Genomic DNA, 16,949 nt, shown 5'->3' with positions numbered 1-16,949 from the left:
TATTTTTATATATTGTCCCAGGGTTATTATGAGATGACTCGAGCCATTTCCTAAGAAGGATATTTCAGAATGCTGTTTCCTTTGTTCATTTGCTTCCTCTGGCACTCACTTTGCACCATGAGCCAAAGGAAACATTGCATGGAATGAGTTCTTCTATTGAAATGTCAGGCTGTCGCTGCCTTCGCCCCTGATATTAGAAGACTGTGGGTGGCACATAGGATGGCGATGTTTGGTTTCCGGTGGCTGAAACAATGCTGGTGGCCTGATTGATGAGCTCAGGAGTCAGTTTAAGGAAATGGGAGCAATTCCTCATTCTCTCCATCCCCAGGAACCGAGCAAAATGAAAAGATATGTCACTGATGAGTTGTTGACTGTCTCTAGCTGCCATGTTCCTGCTGTGTGCCGTGAAAGTCCCTGAGGCTGTGTCCGACATGCTCATGTCCGAGTTCCACCACCCCGAGACGGTGCAGAGGCTGAACGCCGTCCTCAAGTTCCACACACTCTGGAGGTTTCGCTATCAAGTCTGGCCCCGGATGGAGGAGGGAGCACAGCAGATTTTTAAGGTGAGAGATCCTTCCCACATGGGAATGAGATTAGCAAAGCCAACCCAAGGCTTGATGAAATGTATTGAACCTCAAGTCCATAGTATATGGCCCAAGAAAGGCTTCATTTGTATAATTATATACAAGGGGGACCCCTCAAAATGGAATTAGCTTCTGGAGGGCGGTCCCCTTGTAGTACAAGCTTCCTCCACTAGGTGAGTGTTCTAGGAGCCCGCCCTCCTGTATCAGTGTACCAGCTGGTGGTGGTGTGAGAAGCTGCATTCAGCTTCAGTGAATTTTTTTTTGAAGACTCTTTCAAGGCATTTGCCCAGTTCCTGATGGGTGATTTACAAGCCTACCGGCCCAGAATGTGCTGAGTGTTCAGCAGTTTTTGACCAAAATCGGCATGACCCCCATGCCCCACCCTCCCTATGCACCTGATCTCACCTCAAATGACCTTTTTTTCTTTGTTGTTTCCCTGGATGAAAAAAGTCCTCAAAGGGAAACATTTTGCCAATGTAGAAGAGGTAAAACTAAAAATGGCAAATGAGCTAAAAGGCATCAGAATCAACAAGTTCAAAAACCATTTTGAGCAGTGAGAAAAAAATCCTGACAAGTAGATTGCATCAAATAGAGAGTACTTTGAAGGCGACTGAAGTTTAAACATGTAAGAATAAATATACAATTTTTTATAAATAGATTTTGGTTTTTGAGTCCTCCCCTTGTAACTAAACTTAACTCATATATGAATGAATTCTTATTGTTAAAAAATTGAACTATGGAGGAACATAGAGTAAGAAAGTCAAGTCTCTATAAACCTCTAGGTCTCAATACTATCCCCAGAGGTAAGCAGTTAAAATTTTGGTATGTAATCATCCGGACATTTTGCTATATATACACAGATAGATGTTTTCTAGAGGATGGGATGATTAACAAAAACTGGGATCATTTAGTTCAAACCCTTCATGTTATTAATGAGTAGACTGAGCCCCAGAGAGGTTCATCCTGTGATCTGTAACATCCTGTGCTCTATAAGATTGTCATAATTATACTTCAGACTCCATCTTACTCATATCATTCCTCTGATATCAACTAACAGATCCCGCCTCCCAGTATAAACTTCACGCTGCCCTCGCCAGTGCTTGGAATGCCATCCGTCCCCATGTTCGACCCCCCCTGGGTCCCTCAGTGCAGCGGGAGTGTCCAGGACCCCATCAACGAAGACCAGTCTGTGAGTAACAGGCACTTTCTTTCTGCCAGGCTGCAGGGCCTGCCTATAAAAGAGAACAATGAATGTGTTAGATAGTTGATTCATTTTTTGTCATAAGAATATAATAACAACACAAAAATACAGCCACAAAAGGTCTTTTGTTCTTATGATGAGAGGAGAAGGAAGCAACATCTGGATGAGCATTTGCAGGTCTCCAAGCCAATATGGTTTTGTTTTATAATCAAAGCAGCAGTCACCATATAAAGCTATTAGGCATTGACTTCTTGGCCAAAGGTAACACACCTTTGCCTCTTATTATTTAGCAAACATTTTTAACCTACAATGCATAAGCTACCCAAAAGTTAATGATAGTGATCCTAGATGAATAAGAAAAAAGTTGGCATCTCTAGATTTCTTATTTTGACCTAAGTCTGTTCATCTTGCCAATCACCTGTATCATCCTCATAAATAATACTCTTGAGACCTCAGACCTTAGAGTACTCTAATAGATCACTGTCCTGTGTAATACAATTTATGAACAGTTAAGTTCAGAATACAGTCTATTTGTAAACAAGAACCAAGCACATGTGCTTTTTGAAAAGTGAATCTTCAAAATGAGACTTTTTTTTACCTGTCGAGTAGCATTTTTCTGTATTAGCAGAGTAATGCAGAAAAATTTTTAAATAAAGTAAAAATAGAAAAAATCTCTGCAAAAATTCATGATTAGAAAATCATAGGATTTAAGGCAATTGGTATATAAATATTAAAGATATTTGATACATCTCACAAAATATCCCCAGGAAGGTTACCATTTTACCCTTATCTTATAGAATACAAAAGTGCCCTCTTTATTCGAATTAGTGTTCTTTTTAAAATGCCATCTTAAATGGCAAAAGAAAAAAAAAACAACACACCATTTTGCTGTTTTTATTCTCACTTCTTTAAAAAGTTAGTTAAGCCCTGACCCATGTGGCTCAGTTTGTTTAGAGCTTCATCTTGTGCACAAGGTTTGATGCTCCATCAGGGCACACACTGATGTTGTGGGTTTGGTTTCTGGTCGGGGCATGTACAGGAGGCAACCAGTCAATGTTTCTTACTCCTGTTGATGCCTCTCTCTCCCTCTCTCTCTCTCTCCTCTCTCTCTCTCTCTCTCTCCTCTCTCTCTCTCCTCTCTCTCTCTCCTCTCTCTCTCTCTCTCCCCCTCTCATTCCCTCTCTCTCTCTCTCAAATCAATAAATGTATCCTCGGGGGAGGATTTTTTAAAAAGTTAGTTGAATATGTGGAGTTAGGTTAGACATTTTGCATGTCACACATATATTTTCTAGGCCTTGTAGTTTCCTTGGGGAACTGTTTGTTTTTTGAACTCTACCCATAAAAATATTTTATTTTACCTCTTCTGCATACAGTGCTTTTGCATCTGATGGTTTTCATGCCAAACAGAAAGGCACCCCTTTTCTCGCCCTGATATGTGTAGCCATCTCCTCATCTGAACCACTGGCAGAGGGATCTTTGATTCCCCCCAGACAGGTGACTGACTCATGAGCCAAGCACATTCTTTATTCCAAGTTCACAGTGAATTTGACACCAAATCCTCTGGTTCTATATTCAGTTCTTTGTCTTTCCTTCCACAACTCTTAACTTACCTTATCATAATAATAAACTGTCTTTACCTCTGACTGAAAATACTTTGCCATTTGGCCCATCAAATGCCCTGCATTGCTGTCATGCCATTCACTGTGGGAAGCCGTTGGTCTTAGGTTAAGATCCTGCTTAAAGGGGACTTCTATGACCGCAGCCCTTTAGAACAGTGACCAGCACCTCTTATCTGCCTCTAAAACCCTGTATGAGCACTGGCAACAACAAGGCATGGAGCAACTCCTATACCTGGACATTCATTCTTATTGGTAACGGAGAATTGCAGTGATTACTTCCTGCTCCCCACAGCTCTGGGACCTGGTCTCAGGATAAGTGTCATGATGAAGGCACAAATAGAATGGCCATTATGCAGAGTGAATGTTTTCTCCTTTATTGTGTTCTTATCTGTTACGCCTTTCCTACTGGTAAACAGAGTCAAATTTTACATTCAACCTATGACACCAAAACTCTTCATCATTCCCATCAGTAACTTTGTGTCTGCAAATATTGTTAAGTATTAACCATGTGTCACTGTATGTATCTACAAATATTATGCATTTACACTGTGGTAGATCCTTGAGATTAAAAAATGAAATAAATCACTTAAGCAATTGGTTTATATGAGAGGTAGATCTCATTCCTCCTCCTTTCCATGGTTCTGACTTGTTCTTTTATTAACCTTACGAAATAAATGACCTTCATTTAAAACCCATGCAAAAAATTGAAAAGAGAGCATTAAAATTGTTTAGTTTTAATATTTAAAGAGTGAATCATGGAAACCCTACTTTTAGGGTTTGAGGTGATATCAAACCCTAATAGGGTTTTTTTTTTTCCCCAGAAATTGCCAACATTCTTGCAGAATTATTCTGATTGGGTAAAAAGGAGCAGTTTAGTTGTACCAACCTGGGACCTTGGTAGAAAAACAAGTAAATCTCCAGGAAAGCAGATGATGGGTGCACGAACATTCCCTGAGTGCAGAGTAGCACATTTGTGGGGTTCAGTGGAGCACTCTTTATGTTCGTGAGATTATGAAAGATTTGCTATTAAATAGCATTGCCTTCATGTCTCTGTAGAAATCCTTTTCAGCCCGGGCTGTGTCTCGCTCCCATCAAAGGGCAGAACACATCTTAAAGAACTTGCAGCAGGAGGAAGAGAAGAAACGTCTCGGTCGAGAAGCCAGCCTCATCACCGCCATCCCCATCACCCAGGAGGCTTGCTATGAGCCCACCTGCACACCCAGCTCAGAGCCAGAAGAAGAAGGTGCCCTCTACACAGGGGGATTCTCGGGGGCTGAGTCACAGGAAAGGGAAGGGACTTGCTTTGAGATATAAACACTGATAATTTTATGTGAGATGAGGTGATATGCTTTTTCTCTCTCTCTCATCACTTGACACCATCCAAAGAAAGAGAGTTTTCATTTTCTAAATGATTACAGTTGGCCTGTTTAAAGAGGAGGATGTTAGCCACACTGAATGAACCAGGATGAAAAAGGACAAGGACCAAGGAATGATTGTGATTCAGGGAACATCTGAATCCAGAGTGTTTGTTAAAGTAGATGCCAGCGATTTTTTTTCATCATTAAAAATGGGGCTAGCCTATTAACTACCGTCAGCCTTCAGAAGTGCACACACTTGGTAGGCTGGCATCAGAAAATGGCTTAGGAAGCACTCTGAAATTAGAGATTCTCTGCCCTGCTTTTGTGGAATCTTTGGGAGGGATTTTGTCTTTCTGTATTTTTTTTCCTTTTCTAAACACATTCTAAATTACTTAAGCTTTATGCTCTGAGAGCAGAATACACTTGTGATGTAAGTACAGCTATAGTTGTGATGATGACCCATTTTGCTATGAAACCAAAGTTGATGTTCCCCATTTTCTTTGCCAGTAGAAGAAGTCACCAACCTGGCATCCCGCCGACTGTCCGTCAGCCCCTCCTGCACCTCCAGCACTTCCCACAGGAATTACTCCTTCCGCCGAGGGTCAGTCTGGTCAGTGCGTTCAGCTGTGAGTGCCGAAGGTGTGTCCTCTTGCAAATGTGATGTTTACTCCTCGTGCCTGTGAGTTCTGAAACATCTGTCGTTTAACATTGTCTTACTCCCCTACACTACACTGCCTTCACAAAACAACTTGTTTTATGACTTTAAGGTCTAAAACAATATTGAATGGTGTGGTACCCTAAAAAAATTATTGTTGATTTTACCCAGCAATTGTCCTTTATAAGTTGGCTCTATTTTAATTACATTTCAAATAATTATATTGCTGAAGGTAAGTAGACATTATTCTAACCAGTTAACAGTTTTAAACCCTTGGTATACATTATGATCAACTGGGGAGCTTTTAAAAATGTCCAACCCACACCCAGGATCAAATCAGAATCTCTAAGGGTGGGACCTATACATCAGTATTTTCACAATGTACCCAGAGTATCTTTTTAGTGTGTGGCCAAAATCCAGTCGGATGCTTTAAGGTGCTATTCTGGAATAATTAGACAACCGAAGGAAGACCAAAGCTCATGCTACTACTGTAGTGAAATCTGATTCCAGCAGGGGGCGAAGGGGGGTGGAACATGATGCTCTTGGGTCCTAAGAATTTAAAAAACATGCTTCATTAATGATGAGCAGCCATGTGGGACTCACTACTTCGTGATTACACAAATTTCATCACTGATTTATAAAGTTACCAAAAACTGTACAGAAATTATGTTTCATCATTATACAAACTTTATCATATTAAAAAATTGTATGGAAACCAATGGTTCTCAGCTCTTGGCTGTACAACCCCGGGGAACTTAAAAAATGACCAATGCTAATTAATCACAACTTACAGAGATGAAATCCAAGGCACATGTATATTTTTATAACATCGTTATTGAGATGTAGTTCACATACCACACAATTGACTCTTTTAGAGAATATAATGCAGTATTTATTAGTGTACTCACAGAGTGTGCAAACATCACCACTATCCAATTTTAGAATATTTTCGTCATTCCAGAAAGAGATTCTATACTCATTAACGGTCATTACTCATTCATCACTTCCCCAAACCCCTGGCAAGAAATGATCTTTCTGTTTCTATAGATTTTCCACTCTCTACATTTCATATAATAGGAATCATCCAATATGTAGCATTTTGTGACTGGATTTGACTGAACATAATATTTTCAAGGTTGTCACATGTGTAAATGCTTCATTCCTTTTCATTACTAGATGATGTTCCATTATATGGATATTCTACATTTTATCAGTTTACCAGTTAGTAGACATTTGGGTCATTTACACTTTTTTGGCTATTATTAATTATGTTGCAATGAATAGTTATGTGCATGTTTTATGAGAAAAAAACTACCAAACTATTTCCAAAGTGGCCATATAATTTTACCTTCCTACCAAAAAGCATGAGAGTTCTAGTTGCTCCATATCCTGGAACACCCAAAATAATCTTGGAAATGAGGAACAAAGTTGGAAGACTCATATTTTCCAATTTCAAAACTTAACTACAAACCTGCAGTTAACAAAGACTGACATGCGGATCGAATGAATAGATTTGAACAACCAGAAGTAAACCATTACATTTCCATTGATTTTTTATGTTTGAAAGGGCATCAAGAAAATTCAATGGGTAAATAATTGTCTTTTTAACAAATGGTGCTGGGATATCTATATACCAAAAACTGTTAAATAAGTAGGCCTTGAACTGAGAAGTGTTGTTGCACTAGAATTACAATACTGATAAAAGCACCCAATTATGTCTCCTGCTTCAGATGAGGAGCATACCACTGAACACACGCCAAACCACCATGTGCCTCAGCCCCCCCAGGCAGTGTTCCCAGCATGCATCTGTGCAGCAGTGCTCCCCATCGTTCATCTCATGGAGGATGGTGAGGTGCGGGAAGATGGAGTAGCAGGTACAGTTTTACTAGTAAAACTAAAATACTCAAGTGGTTTCTCTGGTATAGGACAGTAGGATGTTCTTGAAGATATTAACTACTGGCCACATGTTGATTTGTTTCACGCACATATTATGTTACAGATTTGTGGTACACTGAACTAACACTATCACTTTCCCCACCACTTCCTCCCTACCTTTGTGACAAAAAAATACTGCATCTAAGATAACTAGTAGGGTCTAGGGGCATTGTTGTTGCCCAAAGAAAAGCATAACACTCACTGGCCACATGAAAATCAAGTAGTGACTATGCTCACATCAGAAATCTTCTGTAATTAGCTTGGCACCACTAATGCCATCTTTCCCACTTGATTACCTCTCTGGAGGTACTACCTAAAGAGAATAATTGCAATGTGAAATGATAAATTAGAGGTAGAGATGATTTACATTTGTAACAGTTTACTATTCTTAATGTTAATTTAAGAAGCCTTTCTCAATAATGATTTTTTTAAACCCCAAAAGAAAAACGGGCAAAGGATATAGATATAATCTAATGGCCAGTGACATTTGTAAACAACATGGTTGTTTAAAACAATGAACTCTTAGATTTTAGTGAAAGAACTACAACAATTATTTTAAATGAAAATACCCATAGTTGGTTAATATTCAGGGAAAAGAGCATCTTCGCACTTTGCTAGTGGGAGTATACAATTCAATATAAGCATTCTGGAATGACAGAGTTTCATGACACGTGTCAAAACCTAAAGAGTGTGAAAACCCTTTGACACAGATTTTGACTTCTAGCAGTATCCTAAGGCAATAATGAGTGCTGTATAAAGGTTTATATAGGACAGTGTATATTGTATGTTATTTAAAATAACAAATTTTTGAAAATAGTTAAGAACCACATCAAAATTACAACGAAAATATAGACCAACCATCACTCAGAACCATCAAAAATTAAGTTGAATGGAAGTCTGATAACTATATCCATCCAGACTGGTGGGGTGGGGTGGAAACGAAGAATGGCTGGTCCCACATACACATGTGGTGGATAAAAATTCAGGAGGAATATCTCAGGAGTGAGGAGTCCCAGCTCCATATGAGGTCCCCCAGGCTAGGGTTCTTGTGCCAGGAAGATAAGTCCCCATAACTTCTGGCTGTGAAACCAGTGGGAATTGAGATGGTGGAAGAATAGCTGGAGTCCCAAGAAGTTCCTCTTCAAGAGCCCACATACTTAGTCAGATCTACTTCTTCTGAGCTCCAGCACCAGGGTAGCAGCTTAAAAGGCACCCGTGGCATACAGGGAGAAACTGAAGTATCTGACATCAAGGTGAAAGCTGGAGGAAAGCTTTCTCTCAGACAAAAAGGTGGGCTGAGACCATTGTCTCTTTTCTGAACCCTTCCCCAATAAAGCCACAGACCCAACTGGCTGGTGCCATATCTGAGACTCCATCAACCTGACTAACACTGTTTTCCCTGCCCTGGGGGTCCCCAGAGGGCAGAGGTTGGTGGTCAGTGATCACAGCCTGTCCTTGCACCTGGCTGACCTGGATAAATCCCTTCCATCGACCTGCCAATAGCAGTCAAGGCTCAACTACTAGAGAAGTGTGTACTCAGCCTGCAAAAAGGGTGCACCTTGAGTACCCAGCTTGGTGATAGGGGAGGCAGTGCCACTGGACCTTATAGGGCACCTACTACATTAGGCCACACTACCAAGACAGGGGGTCAAAGCAGCTCTACCTAATACATAGAAACAAACACAAAGGGACTGCCAAAATGAGAAGACAAATAAACAGAGCCCAAATGAAAGAGCAGATCAAAATTAAAATAAAGGACAATTTACAGGGGAACGAGTGGATGAAGCTGAGAATCAAATTAATGATTTGGAACTTAAGGAAGCAAAAAACAACCAATCATAACAACAAGAAGAAAAAAGAATCCAACAAATTAAAGATAGTATAATCAGCCTCTGGGACAACATCAAGAGATCCAACATTCACATCATAATGGTGCCAGAAGGAGAAGAAAAGCAAGAAATTGGAAATCTATTTGATTTGAAAAAGAAATAAAAGAAAACTTCTCTAATTTGGTGAATGAAATAGACATGCAAGTCCAGGAGGCACAGAGTCCCAAACAAGGTGGATACAAAGAGGTCCACTCCAAGACACATCATAATTAAAATTCCAAAGGTTAAAGATAGAGAATCTTAAAAGCAGCAAGAAAAAAGCAGTTAGTTACCTACAGGGCAATTCCCATAAGACTATGAGCTGATTTCTTGAAAGAAACTTCACAGACTAGAATATTTAAAGTCAAAAGCAGGGACCTAGAACCAAGATTGCTCTACCCAGCAAAGATATCACTTAGAATCAAAGGGCAGATAAAGAGCTTCCCAGCCCTGGCTGGTGTAACTCAGTGGATTGAGTGACATAAAAAGTATTCAGTATATTGCTAAGTAAAAAAAACTAAGAACCAAAGAATATTTTAATATGACATTATTTAAAAACATATAAATACATATTTTATATATGTGAAAGGACATCGTTCAAAATGTTTATAGTTTATATATTTGGTAGAATTACTAGTTTTATTTTCTCATTTTTCTGTATTTCTTAAGTTTTAAACATTAAGCTGCCTTACTTCAGCAATTAGAAAAAAAGCATTATAAAGATAGTTTTGCAACCACTTTCAACCTTTGAAAAACCTATACATATTCTAACTATGTATAAAGATATGGGAAATCTAAAGTTTATATTTATATATCTGTTCATATTATTTACTTATAAAGTTCTTAATTTTAATTGGATGGTTAATTTCTGAAGCAAAAACTTGGTATAATTTATTTAAGTTATAGGCCGAATAATAAGTTTATACTAAATTATATTCTTAGTTTAGAAAACTAAACTAAATATACCATTTAGGCTGAGGGTCATCCAGTGCTTACCCACCACTCACTTTCACCCACCTGTTTTCTCAGCCTGGGCATTTCCAGGCTATCACCTTGACCGCCTTCCCCAAAGAAGTGGTGCTTCCTTTCACATTAGGGATAACTATTTATTCCTAAGATAGCCATCATTAGAAGTGGGAGCTCAGTTATTACTGGCTCAGCTACTTTAGTTTGCTAAAGAAGATATTATTTAAAGTATTCATGGGAACAGTGAAAAATGATCTTTAATCCTTCTACATCCTAATCCAACATATTTTCTAAAAATCAAATAATTACTTTAGAAATTTTTTCATACAACAAATTATTAAATGACTTTAATTAAATAAACACTTGCCACTGCTAATATCAAAGTGATTTCCAAAACAAAGATCCACAAATATATTCCTTTTTAAAAGAAATATATTTGAAATATAATATATAATATGTAATATATAATATAATTATAATATATAATAATATATTATATAGTATATTATATAATATTATATATTATATAATATAATATATTATGTTATATATTGTGTTATAATATATATTATATAATATATTGTGTTAGTTTTAGGTATAAAACACAAAGATTTGATATATGTATATACTGTGAAATGATTACCACAATAAGTTTAGTTAATATCTATCACCCCACAGTTATAATTATTTTTCTTATAAGAACTTTTAAGATCTACTCTGCTAGCCACTTTAAAATATACAATGGAGTGTTGTTAACTACGGTCACCATACCGTACATTGCATCTCCAGGACTTAGCTTATAAACTGGAAGTTTGTAACTTTGGACCACTTTCATTCATTTCCCACGTACCCACCCTCCCCACCTCTGGAAGTCACCAGTCTGTTCTCTGAGTTCAGATTTTGTTTGTATTGTTTTTTTGTTCGTTGTTGCTTTAGATTTCACATTTAAGTGAGATAATACAGTCTTTGTCTTTCTCTGTTTGGCTCACTTTACTTAACATAATGCCCTCAAAGTCCATCCATGTGGTTGTAAATGGCAGGATTTCTTTCTTTTTAAGACTGAATGATACTCCATTATGTATCACAAATGTATTATTTATTGAAAACAATGCTAAAACCTAAAAACCATCCTATACTTGTTTGTTAGCTTTTCTTTATGAGTTAAAATGTTCAAAACAACAAGAACAAATATTCACCTTTCAATAGAAAAACGGTTCATAGAATTTTTAAGGCAAAAAACAGAGAAACTAATTAAAGCTTAGTAAATTGTTCAAATACTTTTTCTAATAGATTTATTTTTCATTTAAGACAAATGAACATTTTTTTTCTCTTCTAAAGTGAGTGCTGTGGCCCAACAAGTCTTATGGAATTGTCTAATTGAAGATCCATCCACAGTTCTTCGACATTTTCTGGAAAAATTGACCATCAGCAATAGACAAGTAAATTCCTCTCTCTCTCTCTCTCTCTCTCTCTCCCTCCCTCCCTCCCTCCCTCCCTCCCTCCCTCTCTGTCTTAATAGTGTAGCTATGTGTTTGAACAATGTTAAAAGCAAGCAATGGTAGTGCTGTGCATGAAACATTAATGTTTTCTGATGACAGTGATGAGCAATGTTAAACTTTGCTGTTTTCTTTCTAATTTCTCCATTAGCTAATGTCTCCATAGTGTGTGGTACATTGCTAGTGATGACCCTAAAACACTGACAGATTCTCAGTCTTTTAAACAAAGATTAAACTCAGTGTAATGTTCTTAGTAGTGGTACAGTTATTGAATTCTGATTGCTTGGTAGTCTGTGAGGGATGCAGGTCGTGCTATTAGAATATGTTGAATTGCTTCATTAGTCAAAAATTCTAATTCAGTGGACCACCCTGTAAGAAAACTGTGCCAAATAAAAGTAGTCTTCTGGGCAATGGTAAACTTCACTGACGATTAAATATTATTTGTTCATTTCTGTGTTATGGTCCTGTTTGCTAGAAGATTAAGTTTAGATCCTAAAAGGTAAGATTAGTTACAGTTTTGTTTATCCTCTCAGCGTAGCTTCATCTGTCTCACTCGAAACCTAGGAAGCAGAACTAGGAAGGTCCATAAACCTGGTTTGTTGCAGGGGTATCCAGCCCACGGCTCAGGATGGCTATGCATGTGGCCCAACACAAAATCGTAAATTTACCTAGAACCACTTTGTGCTCATCCGTTTTCGCTAGTGTTTGTGTATTTAACATGTGGCCCAAGTCAACTCTTCTTCTTCCAGTGTGGCCCAGAGACACCAAAAGGTTGAGTACCCCTGGCAGTGGTTTCTCAACATAGGTCCTCCTCACATGTGTGTCGCACCTGGCAGCCATAACAAACAGAATTGACTAAATGTACAGCTTTCCCATGATTTGCCTGTGACCTGTACACACAGACTAATTTTGAATTTTTTTTAAAAAAGTTGGCTGACGGCTGCTCAGTGATTTCACGTGTTTGCTCTGAGGAGAAGGTGTTAGAGTCAGTTTAAATACTACGTAACAAGTATCACATAGACGATGTAAAATGTTGAACACGGACATCAAAATGTGGCTAAAAGTAAGGGGTGTGGGTAACATCCACACCCCTACGTTGCAAGAAGTTGGTTTTACTCCCCACAGCATGGCAGCTGACTGAGACTAGGATTCTGTTTCCCCAGGATGAGTTAATGTACATGCTACGCAAACTTCTCCTGAACATCGGAGACTTTCCCGCTCAGACGTCTCACATCCTGTTCAACTACTTGGTAAGTTTCAGCCCCCAGTAGGTTTTTAAATGTTCCTGTACAAGTAAGATAAAGCAACATGAGAAAAAGTCTTAGGGGATTTTTTTTTGCAATTCATTCTCACTTATATGTGACTAAAGGTGAATGGTAGTGAGCCATTTATGTTGTAATTAGCTAAATTCACCCTTGTGTGTATGGGGACACCTCTCCCACACAATCCTGGACATGTGGTGGGTACACAATAAATGTCGGTTTCCTCTCTATCTTCCTTTGGCATTTTACAACTTCCTTATGTTAGTTCCTAATTTTGGTTTGAGAAAATATATGTAATTTTTAGTCATTTTTCCCTTTTCTTATTTCACTGTTAAACACATACATATACACACATACTCAACACACATGAAAATGTTGCCCTACATGGAAAGTAGTTGTGGGTATACTTTTGTACAGTAGCCCTCTATGCTTTAAGACCTCCTGACAACTCCTTCCTGAACCCTCCAGAATTTACTAGTGTCTTTGCATTCTCCTTGCACCCTGAGTGAGTACGCAGTCTGGGGACTGTTGACATGATGTGTGTTCTTTGAAATTGCACCTTCATCCAGGCAGACAGATGGCCAAATAAATTTCTGTGCTGAGAGAAATCCTTCCTCCTCCCTCGCTATCACCAGTCATCCAGCAGGTTGGGAAATGAAAGAGTTATGTCTGTGCATCTGTAGCAGAGTGATAAATTTAACTTACACCATGACTTTGACGTGCAGAAAAACCTCTTGTAATTTTTCTCTCTTCTCTATGACTGATTTGATTTTCCTCCTGAGTGCCCACCTGCTGGTTGACAAAGGAAATAATGTAAATCATGTCTAATCCAGTTTTAAGTTCAGAATAATAAAAATACATAAATAGTGCCTTTGGACAGGGTTCAGTCTCTGTTGGCTAAAAATACAGTTTCTAGGCATTTCCTTCCCTCCCTATTGCTTTCATCTTTAAACACCATGTGAAATCGGGAAGATACAAGACCTTTGTTCACTGTTCTATCCTTTATTCAGCATTTGCCCTGGCTCTTCTATTCATGAGACAGTGCTGTTTATCTGACTGGTTGCCGGTGTCCAGCTGGTTGCTGTGTCATTGGGTCCCTCCACTCCCAGTGGTGACTGCTGAGAGATGGAGCCTCACCTCAGGTCCTGCTGGTGCTGTAGACGCCTGAGTTCTGGTAGTGAGTCCCATAGGACTCTCGCTAGAGCGTCCTATACAGTGACACCAACCTATGCCAGTTCTGTCTAGAAAGCTCTCCAGCCAAGCTTTCTGCTACTTTTTGGTCCTGTCTACATCACACAAAAGCCAAAGGCAGGTTATCAAAGCCAAATATGAAGGCTTCCCTCAGTTGAAGTATGTGATCTGCCAAGCTTATGTTGCATCCAGGTTGGTTTGGAAAGTCTCTGAGGTGAACTCCTGTCAGGGACCTAAACAGAGACCAGAGGCAAGAGCCCCTTTGGTGACCTGCCCATTCCCAAGGTCACTGCAGAGGGGAAATGTTTCCTTGGGGCACGGCTCTCCTTAATCTTTTAGCCTTGGGATAAGAAGATGGGCTTTTCATTTCCCTCTGCCACACTCTACTGTCAACTCCAAATAAGCCCTAACGGTAGGGGTAGGTCCTTCCTGCTAGGTAATCCATAAGCAAATAGAGAAAAGGGCCAACAGCACTTTGGACTTGCTGTATATCTTGTTTTGCATGAATATAAATCTTTGTTTTTCCATTTCTGTCTAAGCCCTGATCTTCCCCTGATTCCCAAACACATGCATGTTCTGGGTGGACTAAGGAAAGGGTCTTATACTTGAAAGGGTCAAACTGGGAAGGGCAGAGTCATTTTTAAACCATTACCCTTATTATACCTCTTTTTTCTAACAACTGTTTGAGATGTGTGTGGTGGGGATGCCAGGGTCACTCACCCACCTCCTCCAGACTTTGTTAGTGACATTTCAATCCACGGCCTCACTTGGCTGAGGGATCTTCAACTTGGGGTGTGAGCATATCTACGGATATGTGAAGACTTTTAGTCTCCAAATCCTCAACTTACGCATACATACTAACACTTTTTGAGCAGGCTCACCATCCCCATGATCATTCTCCTGCTGTACACAGAAAGGCCCACATTGACCATCACAGATGTCACCAGGCTGCACTGATAGACACGTGAGGCAGAGAAAGAATCTGGTGTGCTGCGTTAGTTCTCAGGAAGCCTCCTTTCTGATTGATCAAGACCCTTGGAAGAGGTGAAATCCACAGGACTTCCCACCTCTTCCTGTCATTTATAGATTTTGACTGGGGTTGAGCTTTGATTCTCCTTAGGGTATTCAGCCTTCAGATTAGATTGGTGACACAGATTCTTTCAATGTAACTGGCTAGTTTTAAAGGATTAACAAGTTTTTCAAGAAACAATGGCTAAAAACCACTGCAGAAGGGGACGACTTTTATTTTTTATACTGATTTTTGTTGTGTATTGTTGAGTAAGGTACTTAAAGCGTATTTCATCAAATGTAATGACATACACATTCCAGTTGCAGTCAGTTCTCTTCTTATTTCCATGCATAAAATGTTTAATCTATTGTACTCCTACTAACAAAAAATTAACTAGTCATTAAATATTTTAAGTGTGAGTTTAAAAATGAACAAAACAGCACACAGCTTTTCAAAATTACTGAGAGGGCACAATCAAAGACTTTCAAGGCCATCAACTTAGCCAAGCAGAGTGTCCCTCAGCTCAGAGCCTTGGGCATAATCCATGCTGCCACAGGTGTTTGGGCAAACACCAGATAGAGATTATTTTGGGGTCGCCTAAGTACCTGGGCCACCAAGTGAGTTGAAGCCTGGGCAAATGATCTTCTGTTTTCCTCTCAAGAAGTAGCCATTTTTCGTGATACATAAAAATGTCCAGCAATGAATTCTGGTCAGTTTTCCAGTTGTACCCTCCCCTGTTTAGAGCCATTGAAGGTGTTGGAGAAGCATTTGAACAGAGAATATGAAGGTGCAAAAGAATATTTAGTCCAGAAATGAAAAGCCAAGGCAATGAGAATGTGCACTCAGGATCCTTGTGGCCTTGTGAACTCTTCCTGTTCTGCCTTGTAGGTGGGATTAATCATGTACTTCGTGCGGACCCCCTGCGAGTGGGGCATGGATGCCATCTCGGCCACTCTGACTTTCCTGTGGGAGGTGGTGGGTTATGTAGAGGGCCTCTTCTTCAAGGACCTGAAGCAGACCATGAAGAAGGAGCAGTGTGAGGTAAAGCTCCTGGTGACCGCTTCAATGCCAGGTAATGTGTTACTGCTTTTAGAAGATACGACTTTTATTTAAGACTATAAGCAACCCTTTTATTTTTTTAATTTTCTTTTTCAGTTATAGTTTACATTTAATATTATTTTGTATTCGTGTCAGTTGTGCAGAATAGTGGTTAGACAATCATATACTTTACAAAGCAATTCCCCCAATATTTCCAGTACTCACTTGGCACCATACATAGGTATTACAATATTATTGACTGCATCCCCTATGCTGTACTTTATATCCCTGTGACTGTTCTGTAACTACCAATTTGTACTTCTTAATCCCTTCACTTTTTGCACCCAGTCCTCCAACCTCTGTCCTCTCTGGCAACCATCAGTCTATTCTCTGTATCTATGAGTCTGTTTCTATCATGTTTGTTCATTTATTTTGTTCTAAATAACCCTTTTAAAGACCAAGCATCGCTTTCATTCATGAGAAAATTTCAGAGTTCTGCCCCTGGTGTTGAGTGCTTCAAAGAATTTTTGTTTAATACATTCCAAAGAAATACAATAGACCCTTTAAGAGGCAGCCATTGCCAGAGGAAAAGAGAGACATCACAACTGAGATCCCCATGAGTCAGTCCTTGACGGGCTGCCAAGGTCACAGATTTATCTAAGTCTATCGCGGAGGGCCAGCTGAGCGGAAAGCCTTTGTGAATGAACACTTGGCACTGCGAGGAGAATGATATTGTTTGCATGGCATGGACCCCGGTCCTTTGTCGT

The 16,949-nt window shown here is 39.2% G+C and overlaps 1 protein-coding gene across 6 annotated transcripts in view; it reads left to right on the top strand.

Annotated features, from left to right (window-relative positions):
* Positions 1 to 16,949, top strand: part of UNC80 (unc-80 homolog, NALCN channel complex subunit) — a 186,976-nt gene that overhangs the window by 115,723 nt on the left and 54,304 nt on the right. For 5 of the 6 annotated variants that reach the window (XM_036022913.1, XM_036022916.1, XM_036022911.1 and 2 more), the window contains 8 exons: positions 382 to 563; positions 1,642 to 1,773; positions 4,461 to 4,647; positions 5,270 to 5,401; positions 7,148 to 7,291; positions 11,525 to 11,625; positions 12,846 to 12,932; positions 16,033 to 16,216. In XM_036022913.1, coding sequence (XP_035878806.1) covers positions 382 to 563; positions 1,642 to 1,773; positions 4,461 to 4,647; positions 5,270 to 5,401; positions 7,148 to 7,291; positions 11,525 to 11,625; positions 12,846 to 12,932; positions 16,033 to 16,216 — 1,149 coding nt within the window. The remainder of the gene's footprint in view (positions 1 to 381; positions 564 to 1,641; positions 1,774 to 4,460; positions 4,648 to 5,269; positions 5,402 to 7,147; positions 7,292 to 11,524; positions 11,626 to 12,845; positions 12,933 to 16,032; positions 16,217 to 16,949) is intronic. The other variant, XM_036022912.1, reaches the window with a different exon arrangement.

The sequence above is a fragment of the Phyllostomus discolor genome, chromosome 4 (assembly GCF_004126475.2).
Source record: "Phyllostomus discolor isolate MPI-MPIP mPhyDis1 chromosome 4, mPhyDis1.pri.v3, whole genome shotgun sequence".
NCBI classification, from domain to species: Eukaryota; Metazoa; Chordata; class Mammalia; order Chiroptera; family Phyllostomidae; genus Phyllostomus; species Phyllostomus discolor.
The sequence above is the reverse complement of the archived record's forward strand: the minus strand, read 5'-3'. Positions and strand labels throughout refer to the sequence as shown.